A 22,935-nucleotide genomic window follows, 5' to 3' on the forward strand; every position below is an offset into this window, starting at 1 on the left:
GATCATTATATTTAATACAGTACTATATTTACACTCATCATTTAAAAATATTAAAAAAAAAAAAAAAGATTTGGATTTGGCTAATCAGATCTTGTACCTCCAATCAAGATTCCTGTGAAGAGAGTGGTGGTGGTTGATGCAACCTTCCTTTATCTAGGCTTGGGACTGGCAATGTAACATAAAAAGAAACACTAGACAGGTGGGGTATCTGTGTGGCAATGTAACATACAACAAACACTAAACAGGTGGGGTATCTGTGCACCACAGAGGGATGCACAAAAATAAAACCTTTTCCATCAAACCAATCCATGTTGAAATCAGTTTCAAAGATCATAACAAACTTGTCCAACTTTTTTCCTAGTCTTAATTGTTTACAAAAAAATAAAATAAAATCTATCTTTCATTTGAATTTCTTGCTCCTTGGTCTTGCTTCAATTGTCCAATCTCCACAAGCAAAGTCAATAGAGCCTCACACATCTCAAATGCATCGGCCTCACTAGAATTCTTATTCCATGAAGAATAAACCATCCATGCATGGTCCAACTTCCGGTCAGGTCGGACTACAACCGACCCAGGGACCTCTGCATCACGACAAGTCACCATACCATCGCTCTTCTCTCCATACCGGAGTTGGAGGTGCAAGGCAGACACGGCCATGGCAGCAGACACAGGGATGACCACAGGCACCCTAAAACCGGCTTGGATAGAGTCAGAATCCTCATAGCTGAAACTAGGAATGGGGAGCCATGGAAATTCTGCATGGGCAATGTGGGACAATGTCGAAAGAACACCTGGTGCAATGCTTACTTCAGAGTGGAAGGAGACCATAGGGATGTGTTCGGGTAGCTTGTGCTTCGTGATGAACTCCTTTCGCTTCTCGTACGTGAGATCCTCTAGGGCCTGGATGTCACCCTACAATGAAAATCTGAAGCTTTTATAACTTGGATGCAACCATAGTGACAAAGTCGAGGTTTTATAACTTGGATGCAACCATTGTGCCTAAAAACGTATATTTCAAAACTGTGAATAAGTCGGGATTAAATCATTGATTGAAAGAATAGTGAATTAATCGTGACTTTTTCAAAAAATCGGAGAGTTTTGTCACTATGGATGCAACATAATTTAACCATCATGAAGCTTTTGAATTGGTTACTGCAACAAAAATATGACGTGCTAAATGTGGCGGAATCAAGGACTTCATGGGCCAAGTTGAGTGTAAATGTGTGAATCAATCTTGTCGCCCCAGTTTCGTCGGTACACACTCGGCCAGAACCAACTCATAGCTTAGTCAATACTAAGCATAGTGACAAAATCTCCAATTTTGTTAAAAAGTCACGATTAATTCAATATTCTTTCAATCGGCAATTTTATCCCAACTTAGTCACAGCTTTGAAAATTACATTTTTTATATTATATTTTAATACAAAATTTTGTAATTATGTTAAGTAATAGAAATTTTTTATTTTTTTCCCGATTTATTCCGACCTTTTCCCTTGTCAAATTTTCTCGAATACCGACCTTGTGACTAGTGGCATCAAGTAAGACCAATTTTGTCATGGAATATGTTACACATGTTTCAACCTTTCATTGGAGGAGAGAAGTACCTTGATCAGCTTGCATATCAAAAGCTCCATGATCCTCCTAGTTTCCTTATCGGCAATCTGGCCTTCACGGAGGATATCGGATGCAATGGGACTTCCACCATATGGGCTTTGCACAAGTGCCAATCCAGCAACCTTGTCTTTCAAGTCCGACCAATAAATTGCTAAGGCGGCTGCAGCATCGATCCCACCCTTGCTGTGCCCAAACAGCATAATGAGCTTTCCAGACCCCCAATAGAGCTCCTCTATGTATTCCTTCAGTTCCCATGCATTGTGTTCCACTGATGCCTTCAAAATAAATTTTAAAGACACGAGACTCTAAATTGGATGACAAAATTAACGGAAGATAAGGCTCTAGATATTCTTGAATTGTGGGATTGGATTCTTGTTGCGACTTGTGACCCCAAATAGTTGGATAAGGCATTGATGCTGATGAATCTAGTAATGTTTACAAGGAATGGTAACGTACCTCGCTGTGAATCTTTGCAATATGGCAAGCAAGACCCATCTTTGAGAAAAACAGCTTCGTGTTCACGAAATACAAGGGACCATGGTTGCTAAAAAGGCCTGCCAAACACAAAATTACAATGCCGGGGTGATTTATTGGATGGTCTAGGGAGTTGAATGATGAGCTGAAAAATGTGTTTAATGATGAGAAGATGGGGAATCTTCTCACCTGGAATTAATAAATAGACGAATGAGTTGGGCAGAGTGTGCTTGCCATTCCTGAAAAAGCAAAGACAAGGGAGAAAAATAAGCAATTAGATCAATATATATATGTAATCTAATCATAAGAAGAAATAATTCAATTCTCCACCCCACGTACATCCAATAACTTCATAAATAACTACATGTCTGAATGGAAAAGAGAGGGAGAGAGAGAGAGAGAGAGAGAGAGAGATGCTATTACCACACCAATTTTTACTAATGCCACACCAACTGTGTGCACTTTTTTGGTGATTTATATAGGAATTGGGGTGGCAATAGTAAAAGTTGGTGTGGCAATAGTATCTCTCAAAAACAAATTCAATACATTTCATTCACTGCCCATAAAGAAATCTTTCTAGTACTAAGAGAGTTGTAGTTTAGGTACAATGATCATACCTTAAAGGCTATCATGTTATATTGTGTAAACAACTTTTCCAATATTTTTTTACGTACCATACATCTACTCACCCAAAACAAAGAGGAAGAAAAACATAGTTTTACGAGGTGAAACTACTCACAATACTTAAAACATGAAAACCGATTACCCTTCCAAAATCTCACATTTTAATGCATTAAACAAGAAGAGAAAAATCTCCATTGTGTTGTTCCCCCTTTTGATCGTATTGTTTCATTCCAAAACCAATCCAAATTCTTCGCAGGCCATATTTTTTCTCGTACTGGGGTCTCACCTCCCCTTACATGTACTATTTGACGTAGATAGACAGGACTTCCCAACTTTAGAAGGCTATCCTGGGTTTCCTCAAATTATAATAATCTTTTTTTCTTGCTATCTTAGAAAAACAATGAACTTTCACGATTATTGGACCATATTACCTTTTCAGCAAGTTAACTAAATACATCGATGAACTTCTGACATCGGTATAACTTTTAGTTAACTCTGGCAAGAAGTAAGTTCTTATCCGGGAAAAATAAATTTTATGAACTTAGAGGTTGTGGGTTCAAGTCCAGCTTACCCGTCAACAATTTTTTTTTTTTTTAAAAAGGCAAAAAACGGAGATCACATTAAATTGATACCTTATGCTTTGAAGCAACTCCATGAATCTGGCTGTACCATCTTCCACAGGTGGCATTTCCGGAGTTCTCTGCAACCACCCAATATCATCGGATGATCCATGCAGCGTTCTCTGCACTCGAGACACGAGGCTGGGCACACAAAAAATGGGTATTGATAATAAGTAAACCGAGCACAACAAACAGATAAAAAATGAATGAAGGCTATAGGAAACTCTTCGGAAAACGACAAACTACTGACTACACTTTTTACCTCTGAACTTGAATTTGAATACGTCTGACATGAAATAAAGAACATCTACAACAGACAACTGCCAATCTCCAGGCAAGTCTGATACCAAATAGTGGGTGCATCAACCTACACTCAAATGAGTCAATTGTAAGAGGAATGGAAATAAAGATAAGCACTATATTTAAATGACACCCCACCTTGTACAGGTAATTTTTTATGGCGGAGAAGTGGTTCAATACCAAATTTTGGATCCCACAAATACCCCCACTTTTATATTTAAATTTAATATAATTAAGGTCATTTTGGTCAAAAAGCAAGAAAATGGTAGCTCCGACCTTAGAGTAGTTTTCAAAATTACAAAAATATCCTTTTTTTACTATGCAACATTCACACATCCTTCAATCAATGTTTTAAATTACAGATAAACCCTTTTGATACATGTGCGATTGCACATGCCACCTACTGAGGTTTAAATGCTAGAGGTGGGACCAAGGACATTTTCTAGAGGAATATGTGTAACATGTGTGCACTTGGGACTCAGTGATTATTAATTATATATCTTTACTATTACAATGAGAGAAGGCGGAGTTGAAGTGGTTTGACGCCAAAATTTTAGTCATAAATACCCCACTTTTATATTTAAATTTAATATAATCAGGGTCATTTTGGTCAAAAACCAAGAAAATTGTAACCCGTCATCCTATATCGGATAGTTTTCCGAATTATGATTATACCAAATAATCTTTAAAACAAACCTTTAATCAATATTTTAAATTACAAATCAGCCCTTTTGATACATGACTGTTTTATCTTGAAAACAAGTATGGGAAGAGCTGAACTAAAAGGTTTAAAAATGCATTGCCGACTCATTAAAACTGAATAATATTGCTCAAAAGATGATGGAAAATTGATTTATACCCTTGAAAAATGGAAGGGCCACCCCAGAAGCTGTGGTTGGTTTCTACATTTTCGGAACTATTTACAGGAAAATTCTCCTTGAGGTTCGTCCTCCTTTCACGAACTGTGAGGCTTGCGCCTGCATCAGAAGGTTTAAAAGAAGATGTCGAACAACCATCAAGAACGGATGGACAAATGCCGTTACACGAAGATCTTGGGTTTTGTCCAGAAGACGAGACCACTGAATTTTGTGAGCATCTACCAACATCCCTAAACACAAGATCCTCTGCAATAACATTGTTTTCCCAAATGCAGCCATAATGTTTACAAATACAGATAGCACAAAGCAACTGTAGATCAAAGAACAGTGTTTAGTAGAACCTCATAATGTAACAAGAAAACAATTAGTTGGTTCTTGTCGTGAAAGATAATGATCGCACATTGTTTATATAAATCTATTAAGGATAAGAAACTCACCTATAAAATGAAGGAATCGATGGCTTATACTTGAGGTCAAGGTAAAGATATGAACAAAAATTTCATCCTTTAATGAACGAAATACAAGATGTTCAGAAAGAAAACTTCTTGTCCCCACGTCATCATAGCAGACCTGGAAAAGAGAGCTTGCATTAGACACTACATGTATTTAGAGGGCCAACCTTTAAAATCAAACTGTACAATAAACAATAGACTAAAGCATTTGATGTCTTAGAAGGTAAGAAGGTCTATCTCCTAGTAGGATGTCCATCCATTGTTATGAAATTGGGGCAAGATTGAGATGAGCACACCAAAACAGGCCAAAAAACAGCCCAAATAAAACCACAATTACACAGAAATATTGTAGACGGTACTCCATCACCCCATAAAGTTTTCAAAGAAAACCCCTTTCGATTCATTAAGATTTTACACCAAAGAAGAAAAGAAATCCCCAAGATGGATATAATTATCTCTTAAGCCGAGCTCTCCTTGGCTTCAAAGACCCTAACATTCCTTTCCTTCCAAATCGCCCGACAAACAGTAAAGGGAAGAATGCTTCACAATTTCCTTTTAAATGTAAGAAGGCATAGCCAAGTGAAAGGCAACGCTAAAACAACATGCGAATGGAGATGGGGAAGCACCACAAAATGCCAAACAAGCCTATGAAGTGGAATCAAATCTCCCTATCCAATTTGCAATGCAAGAAGTAGTGATCCATTGATTCCCCATCCATCTTGCATGTGCCACAGAAGTTTACTGGGATGACCTCTCTCTTAATAACATTATCCATTGTCAAGATCTTTGCCAGCTTCATCTCTTCCCAATCTATACCAATATCTGGGATCGTGCAGATAACTGCCTTGGTCCAAGGGCCAAAGACTACCGAGGGTCCCGCAGCACTTTTCTGTGGAAATTTAGAAGCAACACGCAGATGGGGTCCATCTTCAGCACCAACAAGCAGGGGCCCTTCAACTTTACCACCAGCAGGAGGAGCTGTATGAAGATCCCCAACTTGCAAGGGCCCTACATCTGTACCACCATCAGAAGGGGTGAACCAAGATTCCCAACTTGCAAGGGGCCTGCCCCTTTCCCAACAGCGGGAGGAGTAGATATGTGGTCTCAACTTTGCGCAGCTCCACAACAAGATTTCTCCAACCATAACCTTCAAAACCTTCTGGAATGAGAACACGAGTAGACCACCCAAAAATTCAGAAATTGGAAATCCTGATTTCCTGCTATCACCTGCTGCCAGGAGTGTTCTCCTATCCACTGTAGACTTCAAAGGAAAGGGTTTTCCTTCCTTCCAGAGAGCAGCTTTTTCCAGAGTCCATGTTATCAAGGAAGCTTCTTCAAACGAGCACTGCAGTTCAGCATCCCTTTCTCCACCCCTCCACAATACTCACTCCTCTATGATTTTCCACCCAGATCACCTTCAGGTCGAACATCTTTAAATCCACTTGAACTAGAACAGCGCCATTGCAAGATTGTAATGGCAGCTTCAACAATCTTCCTTTCAACCAACTTCCTCGCGACGATCTTCCACGCGCCATGTTTTTCAGTAAATGTGATGAGCTATCATCTGATGGGTTATCTCCCAAGCCAAAATGAACCCATTTGAATGACTAATCATTTGACCTATTTTTCCAAGCATCTAAAAGAATTTGATAGATCAGATGGCCACTATAATCCAAATGAGTATACCTACTCATTGGGGGTTTGCTTATCGAAACATTGGGGAAGTCGAACCATGGTAGTGGCAATGATGTCATCTTCGGTTCATATTGTGGTGTGAATAGAGGGAAGATGGTAAATCCCAAAGCCTTTCCATCAATAGTTTCCCACCAAGATATTCTTGCCATGATTATTATCAAAGATACAATCCATAATGGTGATCTAATCTTGATTATGGATTCAGTGATTTATCCATTGCTTCTTGATGGATGCACAATCTTCTAGGCTGAGTGAAGAACGTCCTTCACATTGTCTTGGATCTTCTTTATAATCTATTTCTGGAGGAACATGTTAGAGCGTTGAAGTAGGCTTTGTCTTTCAAAGGCTATGTCTAAAGACATGGTATTCTCAGGGAAAAAAATATTAAGAATGAAGGTATTGAAATCTTCTTGTAGTTCTCAAGAAGATTTCAATACATTCATTGTCAAGATCTTCTTGTGGGGACAATTCAAACAAAATAAATCAATATCAAATTTCAAGTGGATGAGAATGTATATTATAATGGATGGTGACTTGGGTGGAGACTAATTGGAGGGTAGATGATGACACAAGATTCAAATAATGGAGAATAAATGGTTTTGGGGGATACAACCACTCAGGTAATTTGTAGTGGACACGTGGTAACAAATTTCTCAAATGGATATCTTAAAGAAAATTAATTATTAGAAAGACTCAAGTGGAGGGTAATAGGTGGTAGGTTAGACTCCAATAAAAGTCTCAAGACACAAATGACTCAAATGGGACATACTTGTGGAAAATGAAAATTAAAGACAAGTGGCGGTGGAATACTTTTACTTATATGGACAACCCCACAGCTTTGTTGCATTTTCCCCCTCAAAAAAATCGGTCTAACAGAGAGTTGGCAATTTTCCAATCGGTCTTCATCAAGACATCCAGGATCTAAAGCTCTCCATAGAGAAGATCCCAAAATCTACAGTGATCTCTTTAAAATCATATTCAGAACATGACTCTGATGTTGAGCCATCTATCCCTGTCAAAGTTAGTTTGTTGGCAGAGAGAAATCAGCTCAGTGTTTCTCCAAGCTTCGCAACCCAACCATCTTTCTCAAGGCATACTCAGTCAAGACCAAGATTAGAAAAAGAGCCTATGAATGGAACCACCTCCTCCGTACACAGAACAATTGTAGATGGATTCAAATTCGTGTCTAACTATGACTTAACGAGAAATATACCCCAAGTGCTCCAAGCAGAAGAACCTATATATTGGTAGCCTAACATAGGAAACCTACCCAAGTTCATCAGACGATGAAGAGGCAAACACACTATTGATTTGAACTCTTCGAAGACAGAATCGACCTGTGCCCATTGAACTCTCCCAAGGATCTTGACCCACTAGATTTAGTGGCTTTGACGGTTCTTCCATTTATCCTTGGTGTATCGACGACAAGAATGGTGATGAAGTCAGGGTCATCATCAACCTCATGATTGTCAGCATCAAAGCAGTAATTCAAAAAGGACGTATTTAGCAAACTGCTTTCAATAGTATCACCCAGGGGTTTATCGATTGGTGGACAATTGGTGGTATAATGCAATTCCTGAGCAAGTAAAGCATTCCATGCTTTGGTCCTAACAGAGGGATGAATAGGGGATGTGGAAAATATGGGAAGCCTAAAAGTCACTTTTGGGTTGTCAAATAATGAAACTTCCTTATTCTTTCCTCAACCTACCATTGGGAGCTCGATTTAGAGTGGAGCTAATTTGGGATCCAGTCATAGAGAAGATTCCTAAAAAGTTTGAAGGGAATTTATTGTTGAGGATGCTTTATTTTTCTTTGGCTATGGAACTATGGGAAGAAAGAATGATTACCTCTTCAACAATAAGGATTGTTCTTCAGAGGTGGTTGTCCAAAAAATTAATAACCCTATTATACAAGCAAACTCGTATCTGACTTGTATGTTTTTTTTCTCCTGTAGTTAGTTATGAATCTTTGGCATAGGAAGACTCTCACTTGCGACTTTGTTGTACATTGGGCATTTTTTTATTTTCTATTTTTTTTTTTTTACTAATCAAATGTATAACAGATTGTAAAAAAGTTTTAGTATAAGAAGTATCAAATTTTCTATGATGCCAATTCCACAATGTAATATCTAGCTCAGAATATTAAAAAAATTAAAGCATGGTATCAACATATTAGATGATTTTGTGTCATATCCCAAGCTGTATGCTGTGTCGATTTCAATCTATATATGAGCATCTTACCTAGAAACAATAAACAAAGGCCACAATATAAAAACAAATCCATAGCATCATTGTCATCATCATTATCACTAATAAACAACCCTTTTCCTCCATTCATTATGCCTAAAGCCATGTATTTTGTTAATATCTGCTCTCACTACCTCAATACACTTTCTTTTTATATGTCTCTAATGTTATCCGTAATATGTGGAAATATCAATGTAATTTCATATAATCATTCGACTCGAATGCTATATGAAGTACATAAGTCAAATAACGGAACAGGGAGACCTAGGATGTAGATCATAACACGAGTATTTCAAAAGATTTGAATTCCTATATATCCACTCAGATGGTACTTCAGCAATGATTCATATAAGCTCCATGTGTCTACATATAATCTTATACATCGAGAAAGCCATATGCTTTGGAAGAAACTTGTATAGTTTGATAAGGGGTTTTGCCCTTAGGCACTTGGATCCTTCTAATTGAGGCTGCATTGATCTTCATTGTGATGACCAAACCATCTCAATCAACCTTCACCATTATCATCCATTGGAACAACTCATACATTTTCCCAAATGTGGTTCACTTTCCAATTTTTTCACCCATGAATCTTAGCATCTTAATCTCTAATGCATTCAATATATGGCAATGTTTCTTGATTCCCAAACATTCAACTCCATGGAGCATGACCCGATCTTACTATTATTTTATAAAGTTTCCTTTTAGTTTGATTTGGATGCATTAGAAACATATCATCTAGAAGCATGCCCCAACTTTAACCATCCATCTCTTTTTTGACGAACATCTTTCTCCGCAAGCTCCATCCTTTAGATAATATGACCAATGAAACAAAAATGGTAACTTTAGGGTATTTCTTGGCAATCAATTTTTATTAGCCCTCTCTCTATGGGTGTCATTGTTAAAGGTGCACTCCAATGCTCTTTCTTCGTCCTATCTATACTAAATCCCTTTGATTCCAAAGAATCTCCTCAAAGTTCTAGTTTTGCTTTGACTCCTTGATACTTTTAGTATAAAATCGCATTGATTCTCTAATATCTTTATTTTATTACTCTTTCCCATAATTTCATAGTGTGACTTATAAGTCTGATGTTTCCATAGTTAGCAAAGCTTTGTATGTCCTTTTTGTTCTATAATAGGCGATTCCCACGATTCAAGTCCGAGCTGTTGGAATCGGAATAAGTTCGTCAGCGGATCACGAAATCTCGATGATCTTCTCTATCCAATGAATGGGGAGTTTGCCTTGAAATCATCTGCCCTACACCCACCACCCGAGTATATGCTTCAAGAGGAATCACACAAGGGTGGCTTGAGATGAGAGAAAGGTCTCAATTTGATTTAGTTATTCAGTTAAACCAATGATTCATTATTAGAGCAGATAGCAACATCTATACTTCTCATGCATTTTCCAAACATTTATTGGAATGCCATCTGGTCCTAAAGTCCAACATGTCTTCATCTTGGTTAGATTATTTTCACTTCTGATACCTTAATTCTATGGAGTTATATGTGCTCTATAGTCTCACATGTGTCCATCCTACTCCTAATTGTCATGTCGGTATTCGGTTAATGATTCCTGGAAATAAACACTACTACCCTAACCAATACATCTTTAACCAAGATTCTCATCTTTCCCTTTAGTGTATCTAGAAAAGTAGTATAATTTATTTTTGATACCGTCAAACTAAAACATTTATTTGTAGGCTAGATAATTTCTCATGCATACTTAGTACCACAACAAATATACCTTGGGAATATAAATAGGGCATAGAATCTTTTGACATGATGGTGAATTTAAAATAGATGCTAGATAGCTTAGGTAAGGGTAATGTTAAGCCAATTGTCACAATAAAAAACAAAAGGAAATGAAAAGTAGTTGAGCTTTTCAAGACACTCAGAATTTCTCATCAAGAGAAACTTTAGGTATGAAGAATTTGCTAAATCAAGAAAGATGACTCATTTTTTTCCACAAAAAAAAAAAAAAAAAATGACATAATAATGGATTCAAGAAAGTACACCGTGTTCTCTTTCACTTGAACGTTATCTGTTAACAAAAGAGTAGATAAAAAGGATAATAAATCATGCCGATAACTTCTTATCATGCTGGATCTTGAGACATGGACATTTAAACCAGACATCTCACGTACAACCTTTTCCCTAGTAAATGAGCTGAAACTTTAGTCACAGCACATGTTTCTTTTCTTCTCCATGTCTCTCAAAGAGGTAAAAAATACTTGATTCAAGTCCAATCTGTTGCGACTATAACAAAATATTTTTTTCAGAGATACCATGGCATGACAATATTAAGAACCATACAAAGGCATATGTAGGGTCTCAAATCCTCTTGAATGTAAAAATATGCATGAATATATCAATACTTACTGTTGTAGGGATGGTGTTTATTTCTCCATTGATAAATAAATCTCCCATAAATACTTCTAATCCTGAAAGAACACAACATGACTAATTATATGATACACAATGCTAGGCTACTAGTTAAGCTCATTTCAATAAGAAAAAACAGAGTCCCTTCAAGAATGACACTAAGACAGTACAAATTTAGATTTATTTAGGGATAAACACGTAAAAAAGAGCAGTGATATAATTAACAACTATGAATTTCCAAATAAACCTCCAAAAGCATCAAACCTAGGCAGATTCTTATAAAAAAATTACTAATAAAACCTATGGTGTCAATGTAATTCACAAGGATCAAATATCCTTCGATATGGAATAACAAAGTTTCACGGCTAATCTAATGAGAAGTTGTTTGGTTCCCCTGGAAACAACATCCATATCCATAGCAATTCGAATCGACATATAACAAATAACAAAATAGGGTCAAAAGTAAGAAATGTGATTCATTTGCTCTAAGTTATTATCCAGGCTGAATGAAATGGGATTTGAACGTAGGCGACAATTTTCAATCAATGCCAAATTAGCAAAACAAGAGTAAATTTGAGCAAGCAATTACAGAAGAAAAATGCAGATCACCTATACAGAATTCTATAATAGAGCTCAATAACTATAATTTGTGTCCACTAACTAAGCAGAAATCAAATAAGACAGAAATTTTAGAAAAAGAAGAAAATAAAACAAAATAAAATTTAGATGATCACAGAAAATCCCCATAATCGAAACAATGAAAATAATTATTTTTTATTTAAAAAAAAAAATACCCATTGAGAAATTAAACCCAGTTCTACTACAAAATGACTCAACTTATCAACAAGAACCCAAAACACAGAGTAACTACACAAAAGAAGACACCAAAATCAAGCCAAGAAAGCAAAGAGACTATAATTTGTGTCAACTTACCAAGCAGGAATCACTCAAAAGTATTACAAAAAGAAGAAAAAAAAAATGAAATTTAGATGAACAAAAAAAAAAACCCAGATTAGAAACTATGAAAATAAAGGAACCCTTTAAGAAATTAAACCAGATTCACTACTAAATAGCTCAGCTCATCAACTAGAAGTCAAGAACCCAAAACACAGATTAACTTACACAAAAGAAGAGACCAAAATCAAGCCATGAAAGAAAAGAGAGAGAGAGATACCCAAATCTGCAAATCTCACAAACAGATTATTCCTCAGAACCCAAACAATCCCAAATGTATATAAGCCAAAATGCCGTCCAAAAGTTATCAAAAAATTTCCCCAAAAATAAGGGAGAAAATATATAAGAATACCAACAAAAGAAGAATTAAAAAAAAGACAGGACGTGGGAATTGAGAAATAAAAGAAGAATTTTCAAATTTCAATAAAGCTGATCCAACGTAACCAACTAGATGATCATCGTTATGCAGTCAATCCTACCATTCAATTTGAAGGTTTGGGCCCCACCACCTTGAAGTCACACAAATGGGTTTGTAATCAAAGACAATCTATCCAACTTCGTGTAAAATAAATATTTGTTTTTAATTAAAGAAAGATATGATCACGTTATCACGTTTTGGACATAACAGATTGAAGAATTCTTTGAAGTAAAAGGGATCCTTCAAAGAGGACAACACGTGCAAGCATCTCCAACTGTCCGATTTATGTTTAAAAACTCTATCCATGGAAATGAGTCATCAACTGAAAGTCAATTTATTGACGTTTTAGATCACAGGATTTGGTTTCCATAAAGACCCGATCCGATAAGGATCCGAATCGATAACTTATTTGAATGATTTTGGATGAATCATATCTCGGTTCGTTAGAGACCCAATCCAATAATGTGAAAAAATGTTATAAATGTTTGATTTTTTGGATCGATTGGATCGACTCACTCTGAAAAATGGTAGATTGGATATGGCTTGATAAGTTCTTATCTCATCTTGGTCTTCCCACTCAATCATCTCAACATCTCTAGACTATTAGGGACCATGTTCCATCCAAAAAAATTCAAAATTATATATAAAATTATTTTTAAAAAAGGAAAATAACGGTGGATAAATTTATTGATTGCTACAAGTAGTTTTTTTTTAATCATTATTTAACATTCTCTCTTTTGTTTTTTTTTTTTTCCTTCTTTTAGATTTCTTTACAATCAATTGACATGGGAATCGGAAACAAATAAATCAATCTCTTGACTCTTCTTTCAATCTCTCAATTGTACTTGTGCGAATGTTTAGAGTTTGTGGTATTAGCTATAAATGTCGATCAATTTGTTTCGATTCTCTTGAGATTAAAAAAATGTTATGTATCTTCTTATTTACTTGATCTATTATTTATATTTGATTCGGTGTAATCCCAATTCTTTGATTAGTAAATTTATGTTAGACTAGGAAAAAAAAATATATATGATTTTTCTGTTGGTTTTATTTGAGATTACTTATAAGGAGTTTCAATTTCTTTCTTTCTTTGATCAATTATAGTGTTGATTATTTTGATTAAGAAACTTAATGAAAATTTTGGTTCCTTATTATTATTATTTTTTTTTGTGCTGTTCTTCTTTACTCTCAATTTCTTCTTCATCTTCAAGCATACAATGAGGAAACAAGTCAGAAAATTTTGGTGTAACTTTATGAGTTAATGAAAAAGCAGAATGCATGAGAGACTAATGAGAGATTCGAGATTCTTATATTTTTTATCTTGATTTTGATTTAATTACTAAATAAGATAGACCAGTTTCCTAACTCCAAATCAAAATAGGAAATGATTCAAGGAAAAGAGTTGGATATTTTTAAAATATTTTTATTATTTTTAACTTCTTGATTGCTTGATCTAATCCACCTTAATTTTGATTTGTTACAATTTTTTTTTTTTTGTTGATTTTTTTAATAAGAATATTGAATTTCAAATTTCTTTTGTTTCAATCTAAAAACTAGTTTTGAGTCATTAGGTTAGGCCCCAAGAACCACAAGTTTTTCCCCCAAGGGGGAAAACCTTGCTCCATCGAGTCAATTCAATAACACACGCACTTACACCAAGCTAAGTCAAGTCGAATCAGGCGGTTATATTTTTATTACAAATTTTATTTTATATTAGTTAATAAATATTAATTAATTTTTTTAATTACAATCTAAACAAACTAATTCATTTGAGGATAAATCTTACAAGCCGTTTGTCTTCCATCCATTATGGTATTAAAATCTATTAACCGTTTGGGCTACCTTTATTTTTTATATGTATGGTCTTGGACCATTGAGGAAAATATCTTTAATAAATAATTTCTTTCTTCCTTTACATTCTCTGCTTCTACAACTCATTCTCTATTTGTGATTTTTGACTTTTTTTTATTCATCTTTAATTGTAATAATTTCTATTCCGGGGAAAGAATATTTAGTGTGGGTTGATCGATACTTGACTAAGGCGCAGTAGACATAAGAATTCTTGGTGACATCGAGTTGTTGTCTTCTGGGGGCGTCGTGCCTATACTCTTCATGCACTTTTTTAATTTTTGAAGAGGTGGAAAACGCCTTAAAGAAACAAATGAGCCTGTACCTCGATTTAATTCAATTATATGCTTATTGCATGTGATAGGGTCTAGAAAGTGGTTTTTAGAGCCCTAATTACATATACTTTACGGATAAATTATACAGTAAATCCCCTAATTAGATATAATTCATCATTAGTCCATATTTATTATTGATTTCAATTAAATTATGTATTTCAGACCTAATTATCATTATTTATGTATAGCTGGAGAAAGTCGTAAAGTTTCAAAGCGAATTAGAAAAATTCAAAGATTCCGCTATGATACAGGATCCAAAACAAGACCAAAATTCAGGCCCATTGGTCCCATATGGACCACAGAGCGGTGGCCCCTTAGTGCGATACAGTGGTGGCAACGAATCATTCCTCGAGATTTTCACATAAGCTTGGCAGCTACCAAATCATCATATTGAATAGGGTTTTGAAGTCGCGTGGTTATGAAAGTATCTCGAACCCTAGAAATCCTAATTTGGTCTCTATAAATAAGAGACCAAACCAGAGCTAAATCATCTCATCTCCTCTGAGATCAACCTCTCTTCTTCTGTTATTTTAGATTTATATTTTCACATTTTATTTTTTTCTTAGTTTCAAGATTGTAAAAAGACATTGTCAGTTTTAGATCAAGATTAATAAAAGAAGATAATTTTTCTTTCTCTCATCTCTCTCCTTTTTCTATTTTATTGTTCTTGTGATGTTAATGGGCTAAACCTCTGTTAGAGAGATCAATGAAGTCAAATGATTATTTTAATTAAAACTTGTATATGAATCCATGTTGATTTATGGTCTTATGTGTTTCACTTTTGATTAGTAATTATTAGAAATTATTTTAAATTATCATAAGTTCTCATGGTTTAATCTTAGATAAGATCAAGTTAAATTATGTTTAATTTTTGGTAATTTGATTTAGAATTTTAATATTTATTTCTTTAAAAGAAAAGCATAATCTTTGATTATTATTTGTGTTAAACCAAATTCACTTTCAGATCTACGAGCATTAGCTTTGTCTGAGTAAATTGAGATAAAAAGGATTCAATATTTGTTTTATTTAAGATTAATGATATGGTGGATTTGACTTATCTAACCTTTCTTTTATAGTTTCTATATTCCATTTTAGTTTAGTTTAAATTTTTTTCTAAAAATTGTTTTAATTTGTTACCTTCGAATCCTAATCGATTTTGAGTTGAAAGAATCGTCAAATCAACGTTGTCTCTGTGGATCGATCATTGCTTACCACGATTTATTTTGTTCATTATTGTATTGATAATCTACACCAAATAAACTGGCACCACTGCCGGGGACAATAGTCTGATCCAATTTCTTTTTAACAAAAATCGACAAGGATTTGTTATGTAGATCTGAGTTCGATTTGCCGAAAAAAACATATACGAACAAAAAGAAATTAAAAATATTTCTATTACATTTCTGGATTAAGCAAGAACCACGCCCAAAAATATTTCTCATTTTTGTTTGAATTTTACCGTGAGGCGGTGACCCCTACAGAAGGGCGGGTAAAACCTCGGGATATGCATATCAAAATTTTGGGATAAGTTTCTGTGAATTTGATGATTGTAATATAATATTTTATTTTTGGATTTTCTGACTTGGATTGGATTTTTTCTGTTGTTTTCAGGTGAAGGAGTTGACAAAGAGCAACTCAGTTAAAGTTTTACTCAATCGTCCGAATCTGATTCTTTGACGAAGAGACAACAAATCTCCACTTTCTTTTATTTTCTTTTATTTTCATCTCTTTTCTTTTATATCAAACTTGTAATAGGTTTTAATTTGACTGTAAACAAATTTTAATTTTGATTTGATCCAAGAAGGCTCAAATTGTAATAAAATTAGGGAAGGATGACAGTAGGACATAATTGTCTCGGCCTCTCGGGTTCGTACATCGAAATTGGTGTCAGTGGCCTGAGTCAACTAAGTTCGTTCATCCCCTATCCAGTATGAGAGGTAAGGTTTAAAACTCTCACGTAAATCTTATCAGTGGGTTTCTATATTGACTTTAGGTGAATATTTGCACACATCGGATTGCACTTAGTTAAAGAGGGAACCCTTACAAGGATGACACTATAAGATAAGAGTCAGATTTCATCACCAAATTCTTTCCCTATTAGGAAATTGAATTCACAATAAGCCAAAATTAATTAAAATATGATTAGAATTGAACCTAAGTCCCATCGAGCTCAATAAGCAAAGCTAGTATGAATTGCTCCAATTGCATTTCTTGATCATGGTCGGTGCCTAAGCGAGATCTTTCCCCACTATATCTTGTTGTATTAGGGGGATAGGCTACGTCTATCCTAGACGAAGATGTGATTTAAGAGTGCCCTTGCTCCGTATTGTACATCGCCTCTCATTTAGGGATTAAACTGACTGATTATGATTTTATAGAACTGGGTTGGAAACTCAAATTATTCCTTTGAAATAGTTAGGGGCTATCTAATCTATAGAACCCATAAAATACTGTATGAATTCCTCCATATGTTCTGTGCAAGTTTGTAACGTATGTTAAAGTAGGTATAAATCCTCAAGCAGATTCACATCATCATGAAGTTTAGGAGAAAATTATGGATCATGTGCGTCCTATGTGATAATTATGGTCATTCTTTCGAGCGTTGTCCAAGTCTGCCCATGCTCTATGCTACATAGGGTAATATGCGCAATTCCCAAAATTCTTATTGGATGCTGACACCTAGCACGTTCAATCAACCATACCATGTAGATAATTGATTTCCCTCGGATATCATACTTAGTTAGAATGAGTTCACTTAAGATGGTCACTTTGGTAATCATGAAAATTTTTATATGCACGACACCTCGATGAATGATCTAACCATAATTCCTCAATAATCTTATGATTCTCAACAAATTTTTGATTATAGAGCTGTAGAGCTAGAGTCAACATTTAACTCTTATTTGTCTTCCCCTCTATTTTCATCATTAAAGTCATTGATGACTGAGTTGTTAAATCAACAATAACAACTCATCCAACAAAAATAGGACATTGATCAAGTCTTAGTCAAAATGGAGATTCAATTGAGTCATCTAGTACTATCTTTAGAAGAAGGGAAAATTGATCAATTAGAAACTGAGGATATCTCAATCTCAGAAAATCCACTATTTTTTTAAAATATCATTAGGTACCAGTTTCATTATTTTTAGGAATTCGATGATTGTCTATCAATGATTAATAAACCTTTAACAATTGAAGTCCAAACATAAATCAATGAGGTTTTAGATCCAATCATAGCAACAATTGAATTCTAATTAGGCCAACTAATCATGCCCTTAAAAAAAAAAGAGAGAATGATTAATTTTCAAATGAGATAGCCCCTGAGAGCCAACCCGTGTGTCAAGTTCCTAATGATTGTACAAATGACTAAAAAAATTAATTCACCATCAGAGGAAAATGTTATCTAAGAGGAATCAAGGAACAATTATGAAACTTTAACCATTACCAAGTGCGAAAGTTCTTTGAAGGTCAATACGAAAAATCAAACTTCATATCTCATCCAGTCTATCTTTTACAAGATTGTAAATATCCCAACTGTCTTACAAATTTCACTTTCCTAAAGAATACGATGGTTGAGAACTGTTTTGAAAATGTGATGACACTAAAAATTGAGGACAAATGAGGAATGTTGATTATTTTACAAAATCATTTTCATGTCCTTATGATGATTCAAATTTGCATAATCATCATTTGGGGTAAGAAGTCGATCGTCATGTCCGTCAAATTAATTAAGAAAATTCCTATAAATCAAATGAATAGATAGATCTAGCTAAAGACGTTAACTTTAGCGCTGTTTGGGAGACAACTCATATATTTTTATGAATAGTGTAATTAGGAAAGATTTTTTTCTTCTTCAATTAAGATGTGTTCATTTTCGTAATTAAGTTTTTTTTTCTATTTTGAAGTAGGATTTCTTTTATGCACAATTGTTTTGGACATTATCATTGTTATCTTTAAATATTTTCAGATTAATCGTAACAATATTTTGCACATTAATGATCAATCTGTTTCAAGTGTGAACTAACATTTCTCTTTATTTCCAAACTGCTTGCATATTGAGGACAATATTTCATTTAGGGTTGGGGGTATTAAGTTGGCTCACAATTGTATTGTTAATTTATTTGTAATTAATTTGCAAGTTTTCAAAAAAAAAATCAAAAATCAAAAAACAAAAAAATATAACACTTTTAAAATATTTTTTTCAAAATCTTTATATGTACATTTACATATAAATTTCAAATTTCAGTCTCATTCCTATTTTTTTTTTCATAAGTTCTTTTTGGTTATTTCTCATTAAGAAAATCATAAAAAAAATTACTTTGAAAAATTCACGACATTTCTGATTGAGTTATTGGAAAAATATGATTTTATAGAACAAGAGTTGACCCTTTTTTTGTCTAGAGTGTTAGGAAAAACCTAGTCTAGTGAACTATGACTTCATTATCCTTTGGTTGGCTGGTTAGAAGATAAACAAAATTGGGATTAGTATGACTTGAAGAACAACCATATGATTAGACTAAATACCTTGAAAATGGATACATACTTTTGAAAAAGAATACCAGAAAAATGATGATGTGTGAAAAAAGTTGAAAAATAAAAATAGAAAAAATATGGAAAAGATCAAATCAAAGCAAAAAATGATTGAATTAAAAAATACAAAAGTGAAAAAGGTACAATGAGACTCAATAAAGTAGTTGCAGTAATATGAAAATCGTAAATGGTAAAAATGTGAGTAAGTTGGAATATCACAAATAAATCCCCTTAGAGGTATTAAAGTGAATATTCACACTTTTTACAATCCTAGACAGGATGCTTAGTTTTGAATTAGAACTTAGGTAAAACCGACCATTCTTAATAGTTAAGAGGTAAAATCTTATTATTGAAAAAGATGTTGCTTTTAAAATTATAAAATTTTCACGGGCACTTAAATTATTATTTTTATAATTTTCTAAATTGAGGAATGAAAACTTATTATTTTACTCAAACATAAATGACCTTTGACTGATTTGTGAAATGTTGTTATGTTCATCTTATATACTTTGACTTTGATTTTGATATTTTTATAAAGTGTTAGAATTTTGTGGGTATATTTAATACAAATCCTCACGAGTCAAACTCATCTACTAGGAGAATCTAAGGGTTTAAGGACTTACAATATTCGTTAAATGTAGTCATGTGACCTACGAAAGTGGTTTATAATTTAGTTTTTACTTAATTTTTATTCGAGACTAGCAAAATTTAAGTTTGGGGATGTGATCAGGGTCTAGAAAGTGATTTCTAGAGCCCTAATTACATAGACTTTACGAGTAAATTATACACTAATTAGATATAATTCATTGTTAGCCCATTATTATTATTATAGATTTCAAATAAATGGTGTATTTTAGACCTAATTATAGTTATTTTCGTGTAAGTGAAAAAGTCGTAAAGTTTTGAAAAAGAATCAATAGAATTCGAAGCATCCACTGAGATCCAGGATCCAAACCAAAGTCACAGGCCAAAATCTAGATCCATTAGACCCACATGGATCGTAGTGCCTTGGTCAACTTGGGTGATGCGGTGGTATCGGTGGTGAATGCCTTGAGATTTGCATAAAAGTTTACTATCTTTACTAACCAATGTAATATTAAGGTGTCATTGTGTGGACTTTTCACCCCTTCCAAGTCTTTCTGAGTGAATACCATTGCTTTATTTCTCCAGACTATTTCAGGTACTTGTGCCACGACCGTTTTTTCCTAGATTTGGTAGACCTCTATCTCATACTACGATTTTCGGGCCTTAGTTCGATGTGAGATGCTGATGATCCTATTAGACCCGAACTCCCTGATGATTGTGTTAAGGATTCTCCGATCTTTGTAATCCTATGTTGGTAGTGGTCTCCTTAGAGGCAGAAGTGGGGGATCTCGCCTCATGGGCTCCTTTGTTGTTATTGTTATGTATCGCTTGAGTTTTCCCTGATTTACCATATCCTGGATTATACGTTTCAACCTCCAGCAATCATTGGTCAAATGATCTTCTGCACTATGGTATTCACAGTACAACTTTCTTGGCCTCCCTCGGTAATTCAGAGGAAGTGGCACGAAGCTCAGATCTCCCTTAATGTGCTTCAAGATTTCGGAGGGCATCTCGGTTAATGTCGTCAAGACTCTTCTTGAGTTTCACAAACTCCAATTTATAACTTCTCTCGTCCTTTTTCTACATGCTACCTTCTCTTCTCTTTTCCCCTTGTTCTCGATTTTTGCCTTGGTTGGGGTAATGGCATGTACAATCGGTTTCACCTCCCAAGACCTACTCTTAAGAGTTTCCTCTAGGGTAATGCATTTTTCTACAGTTATGGCGGGTAAATAATTAATTCTTCGTGCAACTTGGTCCTTGACATAACCGTGTTGATGTAAGCCTGAATCACCATGCCATCCTTAGGATTTTCTACCATTAACAACTGAGTACAAAAGTGAGCCACGAACGAGCAAATGCACTCCTTCTCTTCCTACCTTAAGTAAAATAGGACATTGACTTTGACCTTCCTATGCCTGTTATGGATATACTAGGCCACGAACAACTCCTCCAACTGTTGGAAGTTCTCGACCAAGCCTTGTGGTAATCCTTAGAACCAAGTGATGGCTCCCGACCTTAGCGTAGAAAGGAGCATCTTGCAGGTGAGCACATCATCCCCTTAATAAAGGATCATCAGGTTCTTATATTGCATGACATGTTCAACAGTATCCTTGGTCTCATTGAAGGAATCAAACTTCAGCATGTGGAACTTCCTCGGTGGCTTGGTATTCAGGATCACCTTCGTGAATGGCAATGTTCTCAGATCTCTGACTACCAACTAAGCGAGTCATCCTACTTGCCTTTCCCTGTTTGCAGTGTCCTCTCCCTATCTTAGCAAATCCTCCACCTCCCTGAGAGTTAGAGGGTTCGATGGTAAGTTGTGCCCCTGGCTGACTTAATTTGGTTTCGATTGCACCTCTAGGTCATGATTCCCAGTTTGGCACGTGGAGTCATCGTTTCCCCCTCTGTTCTCTGACCCTTTAGCTCTCTGTTACCCTAACTACCCATTCTCCTTCCCAAGAGCTCTAATCTCATCAGATTACCAATCAATAGTTTGCTAGAACTCTACCCTAACTTGCACCAGTAGAGTTCAAACATCATCTACAGGGTTTTGATTTCCTTGTGCTTCCTAGGCCATAGGCGCTTGGTTTTCCACGACTAACACCACCGCCATAACTCCCGTCGCTTCCGCTCCAGCTCCTGCTATTGTTCCTTGTGTTTGTCGTGTGTATGTCATGCTTGTTGTTTTCGTTCTCATGAACGGTGCCAATTGTAGAGGTCAATTTTGTGATTTTCTCGAGATTGCTCTTGCTTAGTATGATACGCAACACTTCAAGAAAAACTTCCCTACTCCCTATTCCATAGAGCCTTTGTTGCCTAAGTTAAATTCTATGAAATTCTTTAGAATAGAGTTTTTACGGAAAGTTTGCGTACCTTTGATATGGAGATTCATCCCCATTTATAGAGGAAGGATTCTTGATTTACACGTTTCCAATCTTATCTCCTTTTTTCGAGGGATTGGAATCGTATATGATCTTTTTTCTAAGAGTTCCTTTTTGATTCTAATGCCCAAATTTTGAGATCTCAAGGATTAGGTCCTTTTCATTCGCGGACTTCCTTACTCTTGATCCCTATATTCTCGTTAAAACACCAATCAACTACTTAGGTATTGTCAGAATAATGAACTCCATTATTTCTAAATGAGACTAGGTCAGAGAATTTATCCCTCCACACATGATGTCAACTCTTTTATTTAAGACACCCATTTTTCGTTTGGAGAACTTTGAAAAATTAAAAGCGCCCATTGAGAAATTAAAATACTACAAAATGGCTCAATTCATCAACAAGAACCCAAAACAAGGAGTAACTTATACAAAAGAAGAGACCAAAATCAAACCAAGAAAGCAAAGGGAGACTATAATTTGTGTCAACTGACCAAGCAGGAATCAAATCACTCAAAAATATCATAAAAATAAGAAGAAAAAAAATGAAATTTAGATGAACAAAGCAAATACCCAGATTAGAAGTTATGAAAACAAAG

The 22,935-nt window shown here is 35.0% G+C and overlaps 1 protein-coding gene across 1 annotated transcript; it reads right to left on the minus strand.

The window, feature by feature from the left end:
• Positions 1-226: 226 nt before the first annotated feature.
• LOC147388724 (uncharacterized) lies at positions 227-12,315 on the minus strand. The gene is made up of 10 exons (XM_086417662.1): positions 12,293-12,315; positions 11,283-11,344; positions 4,948-5,080; positions 4,492-4,756; positions 3,595-3,699; positions 3,345-3,473; positions 2,278-2,327; positions 2,071-2,168; positions 1,605-1,889; positions 227-912 (listed from the first exon to the last, which is right to left on the minus strand). Exons 2-10 carry the CDS (start codon positions 11,328-11,330, stop codon positions 394-396), a joined length of 1,632 nt encoding a protein of 543 aa, XP_086273788.1. The 5' UTR covers positions 11,331-11,344; positions 12,293-12,315; the 3' UTR covers positions 227-393.
• Positions 12,316-22,935: the final 10,620 nt, after the last annotated feature.

This window comes from Akebia trifoliata, chromosome 12 (assembly GCF_017979445.1).
Source record: "Akebia trifoliata isolate Shusen 1 chromosome 12, ASM1797944v1, whole genome shotgun sequence".
Classification (NCBI taxonomy): domain Eukaryota; kingdom Viridiplantae; phylum Streptophyta; class Magnoliopsida; order Ranunculales; family Lardizabalaceae; genus Akebia; species Akebia trifoliata.